This window comes from Vulpes vulpes, chromosome 13, assembly GCF_048418805.1.
Source record: "Vulpes vulpes isolate BD-2025 chromosome 13, VulVul3, whole genome shotgun sequence".
Taxonomy (NCBI): domain Eukaryota; kingdom Metazoa; phylum Chordata; class Mammalia; order Carnivora; family Canidae; genus Vulpes; species Vulpes vulpes.
This window is the reverse complement of record NC_132792.1, coordinates 158317938-158340961: the sequence shown is the minus strand read 5'-3', so window position 1 is coordinate 158340961 and position 23024 is coordinate 158317938. Positions and strand designations below refer to the sequence as shown.

The 23024-nt window shown below is 57.9% G+C and overlaps 1 protein-coding gene and 1 long non-coding RNA gene across 4 annotated transcripts in view; one reads left to right on the top strand and one right to left on the bottom strand.

Moving 5' to 3' along the window:
• The window catches only part of IGFN1 (immunoglobulin like and fibronectin type III domain containing 1), a 32757-nt gene extending 25405 nt beyond the window's left edge, over positions 1-7352 (bottom strand). The window contains exons 1-5 of the mRNA XM_072733460.1: positions 7249-7352; positions 3870-3919; positions 3292-3414; positions 2072-2211; positions 1049-1148 (exon numbers count right to left, since the gene is read on the bottom strand). Coding sequence (XP_072589561.1) covers positions 1049-1148; positions 2072-2211; positions 3292-3414; positions 3870-3876 — 370 coding nt within the window. The 5' untranslated portion in view covers positions 3877-3919; positions 7249-7352. The remainder of the gene's footprint in view (positions 1-1048; positions 1149-2071; positions 2212-3291; positions 3415-3869; positions 3920-7248) is intronic.
• A 36-nt stretch (positions 7353-7388) lies between these two features.
• LOC140595021 (uncharacterized) lies at positions 7389-23002 on the top strand. Of its 3 annotated transcripts, none has more exons than XR_011996419.1 (4): positions 7389-7886; positions 20674-21081; positions 21973-22194; positions 22398-23002. It is a non-coding gene; the product is annotated as an uncharacterized lncRNA (long non-coding RNA). The 3 variants fall into 3 exon arrangements; XR_011996420.1 differs by lacking the exon at positions 7389-7886 and adding an exon at positions 21444-21618 and having other exon boundaries at positions 20237-21081; XR_011996418.1 differs by lacking the exon at positions 7389-7886 and having other exon boundaries at positions 20237-21081.
• The last annotated feature ends 22 nt before the right edge of the window (positions 23003-23024 follow it).

Sequence of the window (23024 nt, the reverse complement as noted above, 5' to 3'; positions counted from 1 at the left end):
GCACGCGGAGGGGGCCCGCTGACAGGTCTGCAGGGCAGGGGGTAGCAGAATGAGCACCGTGACCGTGGCTGGCTGGTACTTGCCTTCCCAGCTTCCCTTGCCACCAGGAGTGGCTGTGTGACATGGTCTGGCCAATGAGATGTAAGTGCAAGTCTCCAAGGAGTTTCTGGGAAAGCTTTTGCTTTCTTGGTAAAAGGCCCAGATGTACCTGGGGCCACCTATTTCCCCTCCCCCCCCCTTTGCAGGTGGATTCAGTTTGGATCTGCAGCGGCCGTCTTATGACCGTGAGGCTACGAGCCAACGTCTTCAGGTGGCAGCGCGGTGCGACAGGAAGAGCCTGGCTGTCCCGTGACAGCCCTGAGCTGCAGCTTGAGCCTTGGACTCCAACCTAGGACTCTTATCATGTGACATAACCAAGTGTCTTTATTTCCTGGGCTATTCGTAGTAGGGTTTTCTGTTACTCGTGGGCAAAAGCATAACCAATTGAAGGACTAGATTTGCTTTTCTCAAGAGACGTGTACCTTCCTGTTATCGCATGTCAACAATTAATTTAAAATCTGGAAACACGGTGCAAGCCAAAACAGACAAACAACCCCCGCCCCACACATGTCTGGGAAAGGATCTGGCCTTCCTACTACCTGTCTGCCCCCTCCCACGGGGGCTTGTACCAAGTATCCTTTGTACCTTGGAGAAACCGGGGCCCAGAGAAGAAAACGAAGCCACTGAAGCAGTTAGCAGAAGGTTCAGGACCAGAAACCAAGCTCCAGGTCCTGCCCTCATTCCACGGGGTTAAGAGAATATCATTCAGAGCATCTGCAGCGGGGCATCTGCTGAGTGTGCGGCTTTTAAACCACATGCAGAGTTGGCATGTAAGTGGCTGAAGCCAAGGGCCCTGGCACCGGGTAGGACAGCAGCCTTGCTGTCCCTCTCTCCTTTCACCTCACCGGCTGCCCAGCCTCTGGGGCCTCTGAGGGCTCTCTGAGGAGAAAGCCAGGGTCAGCACCCCAAGCAGCGATGAGACAGGAGGACGGCAGGGGGACGAGCCCACCTTCGATGACCAGGAGCCTGGTGGCGCACGTGGCCTCTCCGTACACGTTCACTGCGGTACAGCGGTACAGGTCGGTGTCCTCGCCCGTCAGCTTGTTGATCTGCAGGGGGGCCAAGGCCAGGGGAACAGGACTAGCACCCCCCCTTCCTCCACTTGCTAAAACACGGCGAGAGGTTTATCCAGATGAGTAAGACGCAGCCCTCTCCTTGTAGGTCTTCGTCAAGAAAGTCCGACCCCAAAACAAAAAGCTGGATCATGACAGAGCAGGTCTACCATTGGCAGGTAGCGGGACAACGTGGGGGCGAGGGGGCTCTTCAACAGCAGAGGCAATGGGATGTAGCAGAAAGAGCTGGCTTTTTCGGGTCAGATGGGCCTGGGCCTGCATATCCTCTCTGCCATGTGTTACGGGCTAGGGGACCTCGGGGAAACTACCTCTCTGAACCTTAGCTCCTTATAAGGTGGGGGTAATGATGCCTCGAAAAGAAGTGGATGGTCAGGAGTAATCATATAATCTCTGTCAAATGTTCAGCCCGAGGACCAGGCCCAGCACATAGTAGGTGCTCAGTGACCGGTAGCTCTAACTATTGCCAAACCGGCCAGCGTGGACGGAGCGCTCACTAGAGCGCAGGCGCTGGCTGGACTCTACATAAACTTCTCATATTCATGACACCGTAAAGCGAGTACTGTTGTTCTCCCCCATGTAACAGATGAGGAAACAGAAGTACGGAGAAGGAAGGAACTTTCCAGGGCCAAGGTGGCTTCCTATGCCAGAAGTCAGACTCCAGAGCTTGAGTCCGTAAGCTCCGGCCTCTCCACCTGTCGGGTTGTCAGCAGAGGTACCTGCGCGCCCGCTAGGCCCACCCCTGGCTCGGGCACCAGGAGCCACAGGACATCGCTGAGTGCACTCAACCCCAATTGGGAACATCTCCTACTGCTCTGGGCTGTTGGAGGCCACCAAGGGGACCTTCAAGGGGACAGGGAGAGACACACAGACCTGGGTCAGGGGAGAGCTGCAGATCTGACCTGTAGCACGTGCTCCTTGCTGCCAGGGGCGGACGAGATCTGGTACTTGCTAGAGTTGCTGAGGGCCCCTTGGGTGCTCTCCCAGTGAACCTCCGGTCTGGGCTCCCCGCACACCACGGCCCGAAGGATGGCATTTTTCCCTGTGGTAGGAAAAAGGCGGTCAAAGGATTGGCGGCTTGGGCAGGCCCAACCGTGTGCTTTACTGAGGCTTTAACGTGTTGTTTTCGCAGCTCTCGGCATTCCAACTGCCCGTTCCAAGAAGGGTGACAGGCCCTGGTGCCCTGACTGAAGGACTCGTACGATGCCAGGCGGCGAGCAGCAGTTATCAAGCACCCAAAGACAAATCCCCGCCTGGCCTCTACATCGCGGAGTGTGGGCTCCTTGAGGCCAAGATGCGGGTGGACTGCCCATGGTGGAAGGAGAGGCAGGCAGGGCTTGGGGTGGACGGGTACGTTTCTCTGCAAGTGGGTGAGGGAGGAGTCTAAAGGACTCTCCCAAGACTGGGAAGGGGATGCACCTTTGGGGGGGGGGGTCCCATGTCTACCCTCAAGGCGGGATGATCCTGAGACACAGGGTTCCAGCCTCACAAAAGAGCCCAAGCCCCATCTTTGGCATGGAAGGCATGGAAGGCTGGGCTCCCACCAGGAACCCCTCCACTGGGAGCAGCGCAGTTAAGACCCAAGGGCCCTTCCCAGTGATGACAGACAATCTCTCATGACCTCGTTGAGTGGGGACATAGAGTCAGACTTAGAAAAATAAGGCTCCGTGCTTTCTTTTATACCAGGATGACGTCAACTGAAAGGTGCTGTAGGAACCCGTGATGGGGAAAGAATGCCAAATTCTCACTCCTTCCCCCAGAGGCCTTTGCTCCCATTACTTTCCTGGGCACTTTTCTCACGCGGCCCAAATGAACCTCATTTTAACAGTGTCTACAGCGGCTGCTCGGAGGCCGGGAGAGAGGAGGGGGCGAGGGAACACCACCACCTCTCCTGCTCCCCAGTTCGCATCGCCCACCCTGGTTCCCGGATCTTTCTTGCTTCAGCATGTCATAGTACGTCTTCACTCCCCACGCCCGTTCTGCCCCTCAGGTCCCTGGCCCTTCTGGGGACCCGCGCAGGAGGCACCCCCCAAACAGAGGGAGACACGGTGTGGCCTGGTGCTGGGCGTGGGGGCTGGGGGCAGGCTGTGACACCCTCAGCAGCTGCCCTCCCGGGGCTCACCCTCCTGCAGCGCCATGGGGACGGGCTTCTGCTGGAAGTCTGGTGTGCTGCAGCCTTCGGGGATCTCGTCCACCAGCTGCCGGATGCTCACCCCATGAAGGGAAGACTTCTTGGCGGGCTTCCCTGGAGACGGTGGGGGAAAGCGAGATGAGCCCTCCCTACTCTTCCTCAAGGGTGGCCCTTGAACACAATGGAGGCCTGACGCGCATGCACCCAAGGAACGTGCCCCCCCCCCCACTATCCCACCATTGGGCAGGATTGTGTCTCAGAGCTCCTGCCCGTGAGCGGGGCTTTGCGACTTTCTAGTGGAATCAGGCAGTGTGAATGGAGCCCCTGGGCAGTAGGCAGGGGGCTCCAGGGCCTGGCAGCGTCACTGCGGTCAAGCTGGAGAAAGGAGAATGGGAAGGGGCTCCGCGGGGGGCTGTGCACGCTTCATTTAGGAAAACAAGGTAAAACCCACAGTTACGACTGGAAAAAACAAAGATATGGGTGAGTTCTGCAAAGCTCTGAGCCGTCTCCTTCCCTCGCCCCCCACCCCCCATTGGAAGCGCCAGGGAGGGGGTCAGCTCGTCTCTCACCTGCCATGGTGCAGGTGTCTCCTCTGTTACTGGGCGCCGCAGCTGATCTCCTGGGGACAGAGACAGAACGGCTGAGGGAGGTGCAGGCCGCTCTTCCCACCGTGCCCGCCCCGTCGGCGCCCGGCCCGTCTCTGGCAGGGGAGCTGGGCGCAGCCGTCTAACCCCACCCGCGGCACTGATCGGGGTCCCGTGAGTCACACCGGGCAAAGCCGGCTCCTGGGACACAGGGCAGGGTGGGCGGGTGCCCGCTTGCACCCTTCCCGGGTCACCGAGCTCCCGGGGCAGAACCTGCCACCTGTGCGGGTGGTGGCCTTTGGGGGGTCCCAGGGCCCCGGGCCCTGGGCCCCCAGCGGCTGGGGCTCAGCCTCCCCAGCCTGGGGATGCTCAGCCATGTGCAGCGGCCTCCGGGGGCGGGGGGCGGCTTTCCAGGGATGTGTGGGGCCTTGGCTCTGCCCCAGCTCGGGCAGCCCAGCAGCGCCCGAGGCTCTGCCCCCGCCGGCAACCAACTGGGACCCTTCTATCACCAGGTCTGGGGAAATCCCCTCGCTGGCTGCTCCCGCTGCCTGCGCGGCCTGGCAGGCGCCTCATAAATCCATCTGCCCCTCGGGCGGCCCGTGAGTTACGGCGTCAGGTGAGCGCAGGGCCCTGCAGCCTGGGCCCCGGGCGCCTGCATCCCGGGCCCATCCTGCGGGCCCAAGGCCAGCGGCTTCCATTTTGAGGCCGGGTTGGCTGCCCGGGAGCCTCGTGTTCCGGACAGGGTCACAGGAGAGCACCTGCCCCCACCCCACGGGTTTCACAACCGCCCACCCGCTGCCACCGCCCGCCCCACCGCCCGCCCCAGGTGGCCCCCACGGCCGCCCCGGGCGCTGGAATGCCAGGCGCGCCAGCCGCGTTCTGGGGCGGTCACCGGCGGGCTGCGCGGCGGCGGCGGCGGGTGGCCACGGGGAGCCCCCCCGGAGACGGCAGCTGACCACGCGGGTGGGGGCCCGCGGGGGGCTGCGGGGGGCTGCAGGGGGCTGGAGGGAGCTGCGGGGGGCCTGCGGGGGGCTGCGGGGGGCTGTAGAAGCTGCGGGGGGCTGCGGAGGGCTGCAGGGGGCTGGAGGGGGCTGGAGGGGATTGTGGCGGGGCCTGCCGGGGGCTGCGGGGGGCTGGAGAGGACTGCGGGGGGCTGCGGAGGCCTGCGGAGGGCTGTAGGGGGCTGGAGGGGACTGCGGGGGGGCTGCGGAGGCTGCGGGGGGCTGCAGGGGCCCGGAGGGGGCTGGAGGGGATTGTGGCGGGGCCTGCCGGGGGCTGCGGGGGGCTGGAGGGGGCTGCGGGGGTCTGCGGAGGGCTGCAGGGGACTGCGGCGGGGCCTGCCAGGGGCTGCGGGGGGCTGGAGAGGACTGCGGGGGGAGCTGCGGAGGGCTGCAGGGGGCTGGAGGGGGCTGCGGCAGGGTCTGCGGGAGGGCTGCGGGGGGCTGGAGGGGACTGCGGGGGTCTGTGGAGGCTGCGGGAGGATGCGGAGGGCTGCAGGGGGCTGGAGGGGGCTGGAGGGGATTGTGGCGGGGCCTGCCGGGGGCTGCGGGGGGCTGGAGGGGGCTGCGGAGGCTGCGGGGGGCTGCGGAGGCCTGCGGAGGGCTGTATGGGGCTGGAGGGGACTGGAGGGGATTGTGGCGGGGCCTGCCGGGGGCTGCGGGGGGCTGGAGGGGGCTGTGGGGGTCTGCAGAGGGCTGCAGGGGGCTGGAGGGGGCTGCGGCAGGGTCTGCGGGGGGGCTGCGGGGGGCTGGAGGGGGCTGGAGGGGATTGTGGCGGGGCCTGCCAGGGGCTGCGGGGGGCTGGAGGGGGCTGCGGGGGGCTGCGGGCGGCCCGCGGGGGGCTGCGGAGGCTGTGGGGGTCTGCGGAGGGCTGCAGGGGACTGCGGCGGGGCCTGCGGGGGCTGCGGGGGGCTGGAGAGGACTGCGGGGGGAGCTGCGGAGGGCTGCAGGGGGCTGGAGGGGGCTGCGGCGGGGTCTGCGGGGGGCTGCGGGGGGCTGGAGAGGACTGCGGTGAGGGCTGTGGAGGCTGCGGGGGGCTGCGGAGGGCTGCAGGGGGCTGCAGGGGGCTGGAGGGGGCTGCGGAGGGCTGCAGGGGGCTGCAGGGGGCTGAAGGGGGCTGCGGAGGGCTGCAGAGGGCTGCAGGGGGCTGGAGGGGGCTGCGGGGGTGCTGCGGAGGGCTGCGGAGACTGTGGAGGGCTGCAGAGGGCTGGAGGGGACTGCAGGGGGTTGGAGGGAGGTGGAGGGGCCTGCGGGGGCCTGCGGTGGGGCTCTGGGGTCCACGGGAGGCTGCGGGGGTCTGCAGAGGACCTGCAGGGGCTCTGGAGTTCGCAGGGACTGCCGGGGGGCTGCGAGGTCCGTGGGGGCCTGTGGGAGGCCTGCAGGAGGCTGCATCCCACCCCCCCGCAGGTCCTGGGCACCTGCAGTGACTTGGAACTTAGCCTGACACCTGGCTGTCCCCTTGGTCGTCCTCCCAGCCTCGTGGCTCTCAGGCGCCCCGCCTGCCCCCCCCACTCCTGAAGCGCACTGCCCACCCCGCTGCTCCTCCCCCCTTGTGCCCACAGGCCCCAGCTGAGAAGGGACAGAGAAGCACTCCAGACAGGAATTTAGGGGCCTGATGTGAAGCCACCTTGCCCCCCAGACCTCCGCTCTCTTCAGGAAGCCAGATCCGGGGCCAGGTTAGTGACCAGCAGGTGAGAGATGGGTGGGTTGGAGGGTTGGAGGCTTGGAGGGTAGGGGGATGTGGTCTCCATCAGAGGGAGCGGGAAGGAAGTGAATTCTCTCCTCATGGTTCCTTCCCTCTTTTGAGAAGAAATCCCAATTTTTCTCAGCACCAAACAGCAGCCTTGTCCTCACTCAGCCTGTCCCGCCACGACTCTGGGCCCTGGCGCCCCGGGCAGTGGTCCCGGTCCCCCCAGGCCCCCAGGCCCCCGGCCCCCGCCCCACCTGCCCCTCCGGGCAGCTGCTGCCCCCCCTTCCAAACTGGTAGAGTTGAGGCAGGAAGAGCCGAGTGGGGTTTGTCTCAACTGCTTCGACCAGGTTATTAATCAAGATGGATCAAGTCCCAGGCCGGAGGTCCTTATTCTGGACGGCTAGCCAGGTGTCTAACCTGGTCATCCTTCCACACGCTAAGCCAAACTGTGCCTGGAAGACCCGAGCCAGGACGGAACCGCTGGACAGGACTCGCTGAAATTGTCTCTCCCAAATATCCTGGAGTCATTTAGAGGGTACTGTGCGTGCACCCATGGGGCCGCGCCTCATGCCCCCCGCTGCCCCTTCCTGAGTAGAGAGGTTAGAGAGCATTCCCGCATCTCTCCTTCTGCCCTGCTCTGCCCCGGGTGGGAGCCGGGTGCACGGTTCCCACTTACCTGGGTGCCCTGCCCACGTCCAGCCTCCTGAGTGCTCCCTCCTCCCTGTTCCCGCTGCCGCACACTGCCGGGGGCTCTGAATGGACTGCTGGTGGACGGGCAGTGCGGGAGCAGATGTAGGTCACCGCGGACTCCCCAGGCTCCTCGGCCCCTCCCACTGCCCGCCTCCCGCCTCCTGCTCCAGCCCAGGCTTGGCAGGACAGCCCCCCTCGGCGGCGGCGGCTAATGCCCTAGCCTCAGAGGAGGTCAGAGATGGAAGGGTCCTGTGACATTAGCTCATCCAGCTCCTCGGTTTGCAAAGCTGGGAGCTCTTAACTAGATTGGCGTGGTTAAGTTTGCTCCACGTCGCCTCATTTAGATGACCCTTTTTAGCAGGGATGGGGTACTTCATCCAAAGCCCTAATTTTGCAGCTAAGCTGATCCCTTGAGACCCTTGACATCATAAGTCACACAAATACATAAAGCCGCTGCCCTCTTGGGAATCACAACCCAGAGCGGCAGCAAACAGGCAACAGGTTTTGGGAACCACACAGAAGAGCAAGATCCCAAAGGCTCTACTGTGGGGGTGCACTCTCCTGCGAGAGTGGGGCAGGAGGAGACCCTGGAAGCCGTGTAGCCCGGAGGCCTTCTCGGGGAAGGTGAGCTTTCTCGGGATAGAAGGGGGTGTGGGGGCTCGGCGCCCCGGGCTGGGGCCTGAAGGTGGCAGGCAGGTGGTTGGGTTTTTGAGGACGTGTGGAGGAAGATGGGAAGTGGGGACAGGATAGCTGCTAATAGATTTTCTTAAGGAGAGTGAAGGGGAAGCAAAGCTCAGGAGATGAGATGAGAAGGTCACCCGGTAGGCTTCAAAGGGAGACCCCTGGACACTTACACGGACTCATTGGCACATGAGCACACTGCCAGTTGTGTCGGAGCCACCTCCGCTGTGTTCTGAGAAGGGAGGTGCTTGACCCCTCCCACTCTGGGGTGTGTGCATGCACAAGTGTGGGTGTGTGTGCGCGTGTGCATCTATTTGTGTGTTCCCCTGTGTCTCACCCTAGGTGTCAGAGGCTGGTGTTGAACGCCTGCCCTGTGTCGGGTCCTGGGTCTGGCGCTGTGTTAGGCGCTGGGAACATAAAGGAAGAGAAGCAAAGGACCAGGCCTCCTTCTCCTGGAGCTTGCAGTCTAACGGGTCAGACGCGGGCCGACTAGCCAGTTCTACGAACTGCAGCCTGTGCTCCGAGGGAACCAGTAGAGGGCCGGTAGAGCTGGAGCTGGGAGCCCTGGGGCGGGAGGCCGTGAGCGGAGCGTGTGGACAGGTGGGCTTGAGAAGCCGTTGGAGAATTTTGATCTCTGTCCTAAGGGCTACTGAGGTTTATTTAAGTTGAAAGAGAGACAGGATCCAGTTTGCAGTTTTAGAAACTCCCTCTGGTGCAGGTAGAAAGGAATGGGGGAGAGTGGAAGTGGGAGGCAGGAGTTCAGCTCCCAGGAGCCTGGTCCAATAAAGCCAAGGTGTTCTTTCTGATGCTAGGGCCCTGGGCTCCAGGGGACCTTCTGAGCCGCAATGCTCCAGCGTCCCAGGAGGGGAAGAGGGAGGCTGGGAACATGGCCCATACACAGCCCTTCAGCGTATTAGGTGCCTCCATGGCCCTCCAGGTAGCTGGTAGTTTCTTCCCTGAGGCCTGGGGATGGCGAGAAGACCACAGTCGTCATGCCTCCCTGCTCTGCCTTGTACCATCCTTGCATCCCTCTCACTGCAATAAGATGGAAATTTCAGGGCTCCAAGCAACGAAAATGGGTCAAAGGGCTTTCATTCATCTTCTATCCTCTGTTTTTTTTTTTAATCCTTTATGCTTTGTGAAATGGAATGCCCAATAATATATAGCTGTGCCTGGCATGTTGAGGCATCCGCCTGAAGGTGAGAATCCTCAATGGTATGAAAGATCCTAGGCCAGACACTGGTGTTGCTTCTTGTGATTGGAAGCAGGTAACAAAGGGGGTGACAAGACAGCCCCTTGAGGGAATTTTCTGGCTACCTACCACTCAGGCCAACAGTAGTTTTCTGTTGCCCAGTGATCTTCCCCAGGGCCCAGATTGTATCCAGTGGTAAAATGTTCACACTACGTGTCTCCATGATGTGACCTTATTATACCTTCTCATAGACTTTTTCTTTGGGAGCTACAGGGATGAATTTGGGCCTTCGTTATTAGGGGAATATCCATGTCATGAATATGCAGGGTTTGTGCATATTCATTCTTTTACAGTGACTTATGGGAAGGGCTCAACGACTTTGGGTAGTGAAATGATCACAATTTGTGATTGCTTCCTTGTCCCCACAAGAGGGAAATGCATTATTGTATGGCAGGAGCCAAGAGGCTTGGGCCCCATACAGGCCTCCCTCTAGGGGCCCCCTTGCTCCCCATGGCATGCATGGGTCGGGTGGGATGATCCATGAGATCCTGGCCAATCTGAATCTTCTAGAGCCCTGTGACTTGCTGAGTGGGTTCCATGGCAAGGCCTTGCATACTTGGAAAGCAGGGTCATTTCATGTGACTCGGGAGAGAATTCGAATTCATTTACAGACTGCTACGGCCTCTATGTGTTGGTGTGCAAAACAGCTCTGCTCCAGCTGGGCAAGTGTCCCTGAAGACTTTCTCCATGGGACCATGTCCTCTCCTGTTCCCACGGAGGTCCAGGTAGATGGATTGGGAGGGCATGGCTCTGCTCAAAGACACACACACAATGTCACTGACAGAGCTGGACTCTCTGAAAAGGTAGAAGGCTGCCTGCTGCCCTGTGGGGACGACTTCAGGAATTTTGACCCATTTCTGAGCTTAGAGCTAGGGCCCAAGAATCTATTTCCCAGTCCTGGCCCAGGAAGATGGAACTGAGAGAGTGGGGTGGGGACACACAGTACCGTTCCCTGTGCTTCACAGCAGCCTCCCTGGGGTACACTCAGTGCTGCCCTTTCGTCAGCAACTCTCAGACCCCCCCTCCCCCCGCCGCCACCCCTGCACAGCTGCCTGCCTGGCCCTCAAGCCTTCCTGCCTCTAGCCCAGCCTACGGGTCAGCCTTAGTTCATGTCTTTCTCATGCACCTGCAGGTAGCAAATGTGCCCTGTGGAAACGAAGATCTTAGAAACCCAAAGGGCAATTTCATGCTTGCAAAGCCAGCTTTCATCATCAGAAATGTGTGTCAGGAGCTAAGCCTCTCATCTGAAAGGGTCGAGCCCAGGAGACCCCGCTGACCTGAGGGTCACAGAAGGGGGCCCTCTGGACCCCCAGGGAACAGAGGGCAGGAGGAGTCCCCGCTCCAGTTTCCAGGAGGCTTTAGGCCACAATGGGCATTGGTCTACTGGGGCCATGCAGAACCTTCCAGAAGATCAGAGCTGGACAGGACCTTTGAGAGCATCCAGCAACAACACAATGCCAGCAGCAGTACTGGACTCTTACAGAGCTCTTGCTACGTGTCAGACATTCTTCTAGATCTTTGTATTAACTCTTAAATCTGCAGTCCTCACGACTAGCAATCTGTGGATCTACTCTGCCTCCCTCCTTTCCGGAGATGGGCTTCTCTCCCGGCCTCAGGGCTCCTCTCTGCAAAGGAGGGAGGCAGGGTAGGTCCACACATTACTAGTTGTTAATGGAGAGGAGCGTGACCTGTCAAAAGGCGGTGAACTGGGGAGAAGTCCCAATTGCCAAGTCATTCCAGAAAGCGGCTTCGCTGAGCTATCAGTCAGATGGTGAGGAGGCGAAGAAACAAGTCCTGCTCGCGGAGGCGAACCTGCTCTGCTTCCTCGGGCTGCGTTTTCATACAGCTGCCTCTGTGTTACAGAGGCACCGTCTGCTGTCATCAAATCACAGCAAATTACAGCACACATGGGGTCCCGAGATCCTGCGTGACATCATTATATGGGTTGTTTTGTTTAGCCACATAACAGCCCTAGGATGTAGATCCTTATTATGTCCATTTTACAGATAAGTAAGCCGAGGTTAAGAACGGCCCGACACCAGCGTCACAGTCACACAGCTAGGAAATGACCGGGTAGGAATGTCAACCAGGCCCTCTGACGCCATCGCACTTCTGCCTCCTGGCCCAGCAATTCAGAACTTTAAAAATTAAATATAATCTAACACTTTGCAGCTTTCATGGCTGCATTCTTTGGACCATGAACCTCTTATCTTCAAAAGATAGACCAGGGCCTCTCAAACGTTGAGAAGGGCGCAACCACTTGCAATTTTTGAGCCTTCTGTATTTTTTTAAAAAGATTTTATTTATTTATTTATTTATGAGAGACACAGAGAGAGAGAGAGGCAGAGACACAGGCAGAGGGAGAAGCAGGATCCCTGTGGGGAACCCAATGTGGGACTCCATCCCAGGACTCCGGGGTCACACCCTGGGCCCAAGGCAGACACTCAACCACTGAGCCATCCAGGTGCCCCTCTGGTATCTTTTTTAAAGGAAGAAAATAATAAAACAGGACTAAAATATGAGTAGTATATTTTAATACTTATATTCAGCTACTTAATCTTCTTAACCCATAGACACAAAGTGCCGTGCAAGGTAATCATGCTCTTTACAGATTATTACAGGGTTCGTAAAAATGACTAATTCTTGGTGCCCTACCGGTAACGTGATCTGGGGATGAACACGATTTGTGCTTTCAAAATATAAAAGGAGGGCAGCCCGGGTGGCTCAGCGGTGTAGCACTGCCTTCAGCCCGGGGTGTGATCCTGGGGACCCTGGATCAAGTCCCACGTCGGGCTCCCTGCATGGAGCCTGCTTCTCCCTCTGCCTCTGTCTCTGCCCCTCTCTCTCTCTCTCCCCCTGTACCACTCATGAATAAATGAATAAAATCTTTTTTAAAAAATATAAAAGGAGTATCTCGTTCATTCCTATCAGTGTCTCTCCCATGACCCCGTGGAAAGCTCGCTGGGAGGTAACCCTGGAGGCCTTCAAAGCACCTGCCACCGCCCGGGCGGGGCTTTGCCCAGGGCAGGAGCCAGGAGGGGCGGGGAGTCTGTGGGGTTCAGAAAAGGCTCTGTGTCACCCCTCACCAGTCCTCCCAACTCCCAGCAAGTCACCCCAGCCCCGAGTCCTTGGCTGCCCCCCCCCCCCCCCCCCCGGCGACAGCCCTTGCGGGAGGAGGTGGCAAGCCGATTGGAAAGGAGACGCCTCCTACCATCTTTCCCCAGAGCCCTCGTGGCGTTCGGGGCCCTGACCATGGCGGGCCTCGCCGCAGGGGCGTCACGCTGGCAGAAGGGGTCACGCTGGCAGAAGGGGGGACGGGGAGGCCGTCCTGATTCCTGGAATCTGGGCCAGTGCTCTGTCAGACTGCCCACCCCCCCAGGTGGAGAAACTGAGTCCAGCAGGCAGCGAGGAGCTGGAGCAGAGGAGCCAGCCGCCTTGGGCTGGGACGGGAGGCCGACGGGGTGGGTGCGTCGGGAGCCCCAAGAACCCCGGGAGGCCCGCAGGTCAGCCTGACTCAGGCTCTTGTCATTGGGGCCAAGCTTGACGGCAACTGCACGCTGCGCCAGGAGCCTGCCCTCACCCACTGAGCTCCTCGCGGTGCCCGAGACCTTTCTACCAACCGATGCCCTACACCTGACCTTCTGGCTCGGTCCTTCCAGCACCAGGTCCTTCTCGCCCCTGCCCCCCACCCCCCCACCCCCGTTAGAACAGGCCCCTTTCCTGCCCTCCCGTTATATATGTATTCAGTGACATGTCTGGGGACCACATTAATTCAGCTGGGCCTTCGTGCCTCAGGCCGGTCCTAGGGACACAGATTCTGCCTCCCTCCAGTCCCAGAGCTTTGCAAAGGCCGAGCGAGTCTCTCCTCCCAGGACACCTTCCCGCACACCCACGGTGCCCCAGGAGAGGGCTCCGCTCCCCGTTCCCCTGCAGCTTTGTGGCAGGGCCCTCACCTTCACCTAAAGGCCCACCTGCCCTGCAGGCCTCACACCCAGGGAGGTTGTAAAGTGCTTTTCGTGCCTTGCAGGGGAGTTTGGGCTTTATTTTGGGGTGCATGAGGAGCCGTAAGAGGCTTTTAGGAGAAATAATTATTTGTGTTTTAGGAAGAGCTCTTGGGTGTCGCGTATTAGTTAGATTGGAACAGAAAAAAAAATCTGAAGCTGGGACCTATCTCCCCCATTAGACTGGCACTCCCCAGGAGTGGGGCTGTGGCTCCCACATCAGACTAGGGGCTTCCAAGGGCAGGGACAGGGCCTCCCAACCCCTGGGCCTGAGCCTGGATTCATACCCAGGGCAAGCTCAGTCTCACGGACTGCTTTGCCTAAGATGGAAATCGAGGCCCAGAGGGGATATGACTTGTCCCTGGGAACCTCCGCTCCCGCTGGCCAGCTGAGACCAGTACCATGGGGATGAGACCCTATGACGCAATCCCCCTGCCCCGGGTTCCAAGGGCAGTATGGCGCCTTCTCTGAGATCAGCTATCCTTGCTCTGGCATCAACTTCCCAAGTTCCCAGCAGCCCGGCCACATGCAGCTGGTAGTAAAGTTCAGGCTGAAACCCCATCCCCGCCCCGTGGCTTGGCCCTGGGGCCCCCTGCCAAAGCAGAGCACCACAGGCAGGGGCCGGGCCGAGGGCCGGGCAGAGAGCGAGGCTGGGGCCTGCTGCGCACTTTAAGGCCTTGAGAGCTGCAGCCATGGGACGCAAAGGTGCCTGTCACTCGCCTGCTTAGGAAACCCTGAAGACAGGGCCCTCCCCTGGGGACTGGAGAGGAGACTGTTCCCGCCCTCTGGGGGCTCATCCTCTGATGGAGAGGTAGCCCAGGCCTTCCACACTCGGTGGCAGAGGCACAGCCCCAGCCCAGAGACTCTCAGCTGATGGGGGAGACGTAGTCTCCATTGTCAGGTCACCAGTAGGCGGTGCCTGTCATTGTGGTTGGCTCCGACCGCAGCTCTCCATGATGGAGAAGGAATGGGCGACTGAGCCATGGGCGCTTGGTAATACTGGCACTTCGTTAGCACGTTTACTTTTACTCTTTCCACTGTGGATTGCAGGGAGGTGTTCGTGCAGGCTCTTGCCTCTGCCCAGCTGACTCCTCATCACTGCTTTGAACCTCTCTCATTATCCAGTGCAGAGAAGCTAGTATTTATCCAGACTGAATTGGTCCAATCTATATATTTGCTTATTGGTTCTCTCCTCATTTTGAAACAGAAACCCCATGAGAGAGATTCTGTTTTGTTTCCGGAGTTGAGAACAGTGCTTGGCATTCATCTGTTGGGTGAATGCCCCCCAGTGCTGCCAGAGAATCTACAAATAATTTACCTGACTCCAGTTGGGGAGCGACAAGCAACTCTCCACCACTACTTGATTTTAAGTGGGCGTGTGTGGAGACTCCTGCATAACCGAGATAACGGACAGACAGGGAGGAGATGCCTATCGTGGTTCTGGGTAATAAAACTGGATGATAAGGAAGGGAGAGGTCCCAAACCAAAGGGAACAGTGCAATTCAAGACGGGAGTGGGACTCACTGGGAATTACACAACCAATATAGGTGGTTTCTCACAGGTGGTCGGTCATAGCCTCAAAGTTAGGGGCTGACGGCTGAGAGTCGGGATGTAGGATTAACAGACTGACCTGTCCTTGTCTCAGCCCTAACCACATCATTACCAAACTCTTACAGTCATCAAAGCCATTTTCCTGCCCAATTCTGGGCATAGATGGAGATGTTTGAAGACATAAATGAGCCACAGTCGACAGTCAAAACTGACTTCTCTTTATTGGTTTTGGTTCAGAAAGAACAATCAAGAAAAGAAAAGAAAAGAATAGAAAAGAAAAGAAAAGAAAAGAAAAAGAAAGAAAGAAAGAAGAGAAAAAGAAAGAAAAAGAAAAGAAAACAATCAGGGGCTCAGGCTACCCAACCAGAATGTGAGATGCAAAGTGTTAAAAACTCCATCAAGTAATTAAGTATTCTCAAAGAGTAGAACAGCAACAGGAAATAGCCATTGAGTAGAGAAGGACATTAGTCATCATACAGTAAGAGCGAGAATTCTCAGTTTATGAGAATTGTTCGTTTGGTGTTGACACAAGGTGTTTGTCTCCACGAAGGGTGGAAAAGCCAACCCTGTGAGTGAGATGTTATTTTAGATAAACATCAAATCTTTGATCCTCACTCGTTTCATTTCTCAAATGTGGCTCCAAATAAATGTTCGGTTTCCCTTTCCAAAGATTAAATTCAACATTCCAGGAGGAGTGAGCTGCTGCCCGAGTCCGGTGAGTGATGGAGTAATCAGTAATCTAATGATGGACGTGAAGACTTTCTCCAGGAGTCAGTAAGCAACCCAGACCCTTGACTTGGTGCCAGACCCCCCCCCCCCCCCCCCGCCGCCCCGGGCTCTTACACCCATGGACACCTTCGACCTCACAGCTATCTTATCCCCATTTTACAGAGAGGAGACCTGAGACGTTGAGAGGTGAAGTGAGTTTAGGTCACTAAAGGCTCACTAAGGCTCACAGGTAAGGAGTGAGCCTTACCTGACACGGTGGCACAGCCGGGAGTGGAGCCAGGCAGACAAGCCTCTTTGCCCCTCAAAACGTGGGCTTCTGATTTATAAAACGAGAGAGATCAGGTCCACTTGACGGCCACCCTGTCCAGTTGCCCCTGTGGAACTTCCTCCTGGAGAACCAGAAAAGACACACAGAGAGAGAGAGAGCGCAGGAGAGACGGAGGGAGGGTGGGAGGAAGACCGAGAAGAGAGAAAAAGAGAAAAAGGAAGCGCGAATCCTACCAGAGGACTTCTGCTGCGCAGTCGCTAGGAAAGGTGACAAAGCCCTTTGGCTGGTTCAGCTCAGTGACACCTTCTGGTGCTGTTCCTTCTAAAAGCCCAGCCTGCACCAAGAGACCTTGGGACCCAGATTGGGTGCCTCCCCTTCACGTCCCCACTTCCTTTATCTGGGGCTCTCACACCTCCCACCCTCCCTGCAGTTAATTCTGGAAAATGCCCCGGGCAGTCCCTGGGCTCCACTATAGACCGTATCCCAGGGGGCCACCTGTCAGCCTAGGTTGTTAGATGCTTGCTCCTGGAGATTGACAGGAGCCGGCTGGCTCTCATTAATGCTCAGGGCGGAAGAGGGATTTATTGCCTGGTGACTGCTTTGTGCCCCTGGAGGAACTCAATCAGGAACCACTTGCCAGAGCACCAGCATGATGGCTCCATGGATCCAGGAGCCTGAGGGTCCCTTCTTGGTCCAGTCTCGTGTCCATCCTGGAGATGGTAATCCTGGTGTTCATCTTTATCCTAGAGAAAGTTCTCCGGGACCCTCTTGCCCATTTCTTCTCTTTGCATGGTTGTGATCTGACTCACATGAGTGGGAGATGGTGCCCTGAGCCTCTTGGTTGTCTCCAGGGTTACCCTGTCTGATGGGCTTTCCTCTGTTCCCCTACGGCAAGTCCACTGACCATAGATAGAGTGAAGGATTTCCCTGGCTTCTCCTGCACCAGGCCCTGGGGACCTCTCCAAAGGAGGCTCTGGACCAGATGACACGATCTCAAACTTCCTGGGTACCGCTTCAGCTTTATTTACAAAAACTATGGGGATAAAAACTATCCTTGCATTGTGGGTAGCATGAGAATTTAAAGGAAGAAAACTTTTCATTTCCTGCCTGATTTTCTGAGACCATTTTAAAATGATCTTATGCTGGAAGGACCAAGACCACAGCTCAATAGAACTAAAAATTGAGGGGAATTTGGTACAGTGGAAGTGACTTGAATTGCCAATGGGATTGTTTCCTGGTCTGCACTGGTGGACACTTATCTTCTGCGAGAAGTGGTAGGGGGTCCATCCTGGATGTGCAATTATGCAGATAACGACAGATACAATCTGCAGTGATAGGATTCTTAGTCATGTGACTCCAGCCTCATCTTAGTCTTATTGAACATTTGTTTCCTCATTTGTAAAAAAGGGATGATAATGTTGTTAGTGGAGGGTCATGGACTCTTGAATCAGACACACCCAGATTTAAATATCACTTTTACTATCTGGAGGCTGTTAGCCTGGACTGGCTTGAGCAGAGAGAAAGTGGAAGGAGATTTTATCAGAGAGGTGAGGGGTCATTAATCATACGGGGCCATCGGCCATGATAACGACTAGTCTTTTTCTCTAAGATGGGCGGCCACTGCGGTGTTCTTAGTAGAGGGATCACAAGATCTGGCTCACATGTTGAAAGGACCACTCTGGCTGCTGGGTTGGAAACAGACTGCAGGGGGACAACAAAGGTGGAAGAAAGGAGACCAGACGAGCGGCCCCTGTAATAATCCAGTGAGATGAAGATGCCCCGGAGCATCCTGCGGCAGTGGAGCTGTGGGTGGGGGTGGTCAGATTCTGGATGCACCTGTAGGTGCAGGATCTCCTGACGTCACAGTTTATCATTTTATATTTGAGCAGTTATTGTTAAGCATTATTCTGCTAGACTGAAGGCTCTGTGGAGCATGAACCAAACATATGTGTGTTTTCTTCATTGATGGAATTCCCGTGTTGAGCCCAATTCACCAATACTTGAGGGAGGAATGGAGGAAACCGGGGCATCTTCTTGACAACCTTTGCCTGTTGTGCCCCTGAGCAGATGGCCGCTTGCCCACCCTCTGACCTCTTGCCCACCCGTCCTCTGAAGCCAGGAGGGTTGCAGGCACCAGCTGAAGGGGCTGAAGGGGATGGTAGAGGCAGTGGAAAGAGATGTGCTCAGCAATCGCAAGGCCAGAGAGAAGGAGCGGGCGATGGGAGAATGTGCCAAGAGGAAGGAGGAGGGAGATGGACCTTCCAGTAGGGTTGCAGGGCTACGCACGTGCTCCTCTGAGATCAGCCCACCAGCTATATGGGGCCAGGGGCAAGGTGGGGATGGCCTTCACTGCAGGAACCCTGCACTCCATGGGGCGGGGGCTGTGCTCCTCCTTGGGCGCCAAGGCCAAAGGTCTGCCCCTTCTGTAGGCCGCAGCTCTGGGGCGGGTGGAAGGGGATGTGGGTGGAGGAGATGAGGGAGGGACAGAGGTGAGGGAGGAGGGCGGTGCATGCAGAGGTGCATGGCCCGGGATGCTTGAGCTGTAAGGAGAAGCAGGGAGGGAGCCGCGGTGGGAATCTGAAGGCAAAGGCAGGAAGGGGGCTTCCCGGGAAGGGGACCCAGAGGTCCAGCGCTGCCCCTCTTCCGTCTGACATTCCAAACAATCTTCTTTCAAATTAGTGATCCTTCCGCATGGTGCCAGGGTCATCCCCTCTGGCCACTGTCCTCCGTGGCCGTTCGCACGAGCTCACACGCTCCCTCTCCCCTCACTCTTCACACCCAGCTCCCCTCGGCACCTGCAGCACACGTATGCACGTGGCTTGCTGCTTCCACGGCCCTACCCACAGAAGAATCCACACATTGGATTGTCCACCGTGCATGAGTGTGCTCACAACAGGCACACAACAGGCACCAGGCCCTCGGGCACCAGGCAAGGGGTCTTATGATCCTAAGTCCTTCCCTGAAATGTGAAGCCTTTCTGGCTCATTCTTCTCCTAGGTCAGATCTACAGAGGGAACATTTTCGTGGTGCTGTAATTTTATCCCAGCCCCTATACCTCCAAGGACTTTATTCTAGTCCTTCCAATCAAAGGCCCCCTCTGCTGCCTGAGCCTTGTTTTGAGGTCACTTAATCTCCCCTGAGTCTGAATCTCTTTCTTTCTGTCAAGCATTGTTCAAAGCTTGTTGGAGACCACAAACCTTCCCCGGTTAAGTCCTCCTCTCCCCTCTCCCTCGTGCCCTCCCCTGCACCTGCTGCCCTTCTAGCATCACACAAACACGAGGAGGTTTGCCAAGGACGGGGCCTGTGTGTCCTTCTTGCCCCCCCACTTCTCCCTCTGCGTATTTGTACACAATCTTTGCGAAGTCCCCCAGGAGAGGACGATGTCTCGTCCTCCCCCTGGCTATCCCCATACCACCCCATCCTGGGTGCTGCCCAGGAATTACTCAGCCTCGGGCGCTTTGCCAGGAGATGGGCTCCTTAAAGCAGAGACCTGAGCGGGCGAAGCATACGGCGCACAGGTGACTCCATGCGGCAGCCGAGGCCAGGGCCTGGGCGCGGGATGGCAGGAGGGCGGCTGGGTCAGGACCGCAGGTGCTGGGGTTAAGCTCCCCGACCAGCACTTGAAACAGATCTTGCCTATTGAACGACCTACAGGCGGTTGCCCTTGAGCAGTTGGAGAAAATTTAGCACCTCTCAGCTCTAGTATTTAATGAGCTGTCCAGGCTGTTAATTGCTTTGTCAGCTTTCCTGCCAGAGGCGCTCTCTGGTGAGAAGAGGAGGTGAGAAGAACCTAGAACAACCTGGAGTGGGGAGGGCAGGTGTCCTATGGCAAGGAGTTGGGGAGTCAAAGGGAATCTGGGAAAATCAAGTCTCACGGGACCCCCAGAGGCGCGAGAGCAGAGGCAAAGGGCCAAGAGTAGAAAGAGCCGTCCGTTTTTTGTCTATTTTTACTATCCCGTAGACATGACTCGCTCGTAACCAAGGCTTCGCCAAGCTGCCAGGCAGGCTCGTGCCAGTTGCCCCCCGAGAACACCTCAGAAGTTATCCCATTGAAGGCACAAAATCCTGAAATCAAGAGAGGTAGCAACTCCCCAGGCACAGGCCTGGCACGGCCCAAGGGCTAGCCCTAAAGCAAAGTGGGGGAGAGCAGAACAGGTTTCCAAAAAGTTGGGGGGAGGTGGGCATGGACGTGAGAAAACCATCGGGATGGAAACATCTCTCTTCCTCCTCCCCTTCTTCCATTCCTGGCCGCCTCTCCCACCGCAGGAAGTTGTGCCAGTCAGTCCAGCTCCTCGCCCACTGGCCTGCAGCCCGCAGCACCCCAAGGGCCATGATGGGAGGAGTGGGGGTGTGGGGAAGGGAGGGTGGGCTGCCACCTGGATTCAAACTCTCACTGCCTTTCTGACCTGATGTTCTTCAATCTGTGTCCTGGTTTTCCTGGCCTCGTAATATCCATCTCTGTCTCTTCCTCCATTTGGGGGAAATTGGGAAGGTTGGTGTGGTGATATCTGGCAAGTTCCTGCTCCTTGGGAGACAGCTGCTGGACCCAAGGGGTGTTATCAGAACCCCAGACTGCGAGCCTGGCCCCTTTCCCCCGGCTGGTGGGGCGGGCGGGTGTTGCAGTTAATCTCTAGTGGTGTGCAAATCCTGGTCCCAATCACGTTGGAGTTTTCTGGAGAAAACCTGAGCTCAGAAGCTCCCCTTTCAAAAGAAAACCCCTCAAACTGCTCCGGAGGTAAACATTCACCCCCTCCAGAGTTCCTTCGCTCAATCCCCCCCCCCCCCCCCCCCCCCGCCCCCATGAACAGGCACCTTCCTGTTTATAAAAAGGAAACCTTTACAGGGAACTAAGAGGGCACTCAAGCACGGAGGAAGAGAGGCTGTTTCCCTTCCAGGCCGGAGAACATGCCCCCATCCCTTCCCCCGCAGGAAGGCCGCTAAGGCGAGCGTCTGCCTCTGTTCAAACACCTCTCGAACATGGGACGCACGTGTGTCAGGACTCAGTTAACGGACACACAAGCTGAAGGGGAAAGACCGGTTCTAGGACCACAGGAAAGGACTCGGCTCCCACAAGCTCCTGGGGAAGCTTATAGAGAATGTGACGGACACACGGATTCCCCCGACGGTGAAGGGGAAGCGCGGCCCGTGACGTGGGTGAAGTTGTTCCTTTGCTAGGTATTTAGTTGACCTGCTCCTGTACGAGTGTCGCCCCGGCAGGTCTCGTGCCAGGTGCCCGGGGTTGGGGCCCTGCCCGCACAGAGCTCTCGGCCTTGCCTACCTTCTAGTGAGGACCCACGCGAGCCGGCCGTCACCGTGAAGCACCATAAAGGCTGTGCGGTAAGGGGACTTCGGGGACCCTCGGGGTTTGACCGGAGCGCAGGTGGCGAGCCCAGCCCAGGCTTGGGGAGCAGGAGCAACCTGAGCAGGCTTCCTGGGAAGCTGGCAGGCCGAGCAGGCTAAGTGAGGCAGGTGGGGAGCGAGTGTCCCAGGTAGAGCGAGCAGCAGGGGAGAGGTGTAGGGGTGAGGGAAGAGGGAAGAGAGGTCCTCAAGGGGCACTGAATTCGGGTCCATCCGAGACGGCTCCTCAAGGCCCGTCCCCACCAAGGGCTTCCCAGAGGCCACTGAGCCCCGGCTCCCAGACGGGAACATCTCCCCAGCCCTATACGCCCGCAAGGATGCGCTTTGGGTTTTCTCCCTAGTGCATCAGCCTCGGGCCGCTCCAGCTCCAGCGGCAGGTGACAGCGAGGCTAGGGCTGTGGGGACTCCTCGGGCGGGACGAAGGCCATCTCCGCAGTCTCTGCAGGCGGGGGACTGAATACAGCGCTCAGAAGGCCTGGGGGCTCCTGGCTCCTGAGGCAGCCCCTTCCAGGCTCGGTCAGTGCTCTCCCTCCGCCTCTGTCTACCCACGGCCTTGGCGGGGGGGTGTGAGGGAGGGCTCCCCGCTCCTGGAGGGCTGGGTGCGCCCCAGCCACGCACAAGCTGCCCTCCGCTGCCTTCCATCAGGGGTCGGCAAGTTATAGCCCACAGCCTGTTGTTGTCATTAACGTCTTATTGGAAACAGCCACACCTGTTCGCTTCTCCTCTCCAAGTGCTGTTGTGTTTCGACAGCAGAACTGAGAAGCTGCAGCAGACCTCGTGGGGCCTGAGCAATCCTCACTCCCTGGCCCCTTGCAGACCCGTGTGCTAGAGGGACCGAATGCTTTCAACCTTTGTGTGTGCCCCCAACAGATTCCCGGACGCCTGCCCCCAGAAATTCCATCTCGGCATTTGCCCTGGCCTCACCCCGTCTTCGGTGCTGAGACGTGTTGACAACACGAAGAATTTCCACCCACGGAGACTTGTGACAAGAGCTCTCAGGCGGGCATGGAGGAGGGACTCTCCTGCGGAGAGGCAGGAAGTGGCCTCTGAACCTTTCGGCCTTCTCTGTGAGCTGCCACCAGGTGACAGAGGGTGAGCTTGGAGGGTCTGGCAAAAAAATTACAAAAACAGCAGCTGTGAGAGAAGGGGGGATGGCAACCAGAAGGGCTGGGTCACAGGGAGGCCAGGGCGGCCAAGAGGGCTCCAGGCTCAACCCTGTGACCGGTGAAAGAGAGAGGCCTGTCAAGTGATGCTGGTCTCTGGTGGCCGCCTCATCAGCACCCCTAATCCTGCAGGGGTTTGCACGCTGCTCTCCTGGTCCCACAGCGACAGCTGAACTCAATCAGGAGACCCGGACCAGCCTGTTGAACTGGACAGAAAGAGGAGCACGTGAAGTCCAAGAGGGAGGAATACTCCGGAGAGAGCTGGAGGCCTGCTTGTCTGGAAGGGCCTCCAGAGGTCATCCCGCTCTCCCCCTTCTCCAGGGAGCGCTGCACACACTGGGCTGAAGGCGGAATCTAGCGAGTGTGTGACATTGGAGTCTCAACATCTGAGCCTCAACCACACCACTGGAAGGTTCTTTCCATCCTTTCTGGGTGGGTGAGAGCATTGACTCTGGAGCCTGGTAGCCCAGGTGTCAAATCCAGTTCTGACACTTCCTGGCTGTGACCTTGGTCAAGTAATTTCATCTCTCATCTTTGCAATTTCACACTTGCAAAATGGGGTTGTTGGGAGTTCTAAGCGAGGTGATATTTGAATAATATGTAAGGCATAGGGTAGTTCCACAAACATGGTGGCTGCTGGACTCGATCGAGCTATGAAATCCTTTATTTAAATCTCTTCCCTCACATTCACTTGCCCTTGTTCTAGGCTTAAGCATTAAAATAAGTGGTTGGCAAAAGACAACAGATACTTTCTCTGAT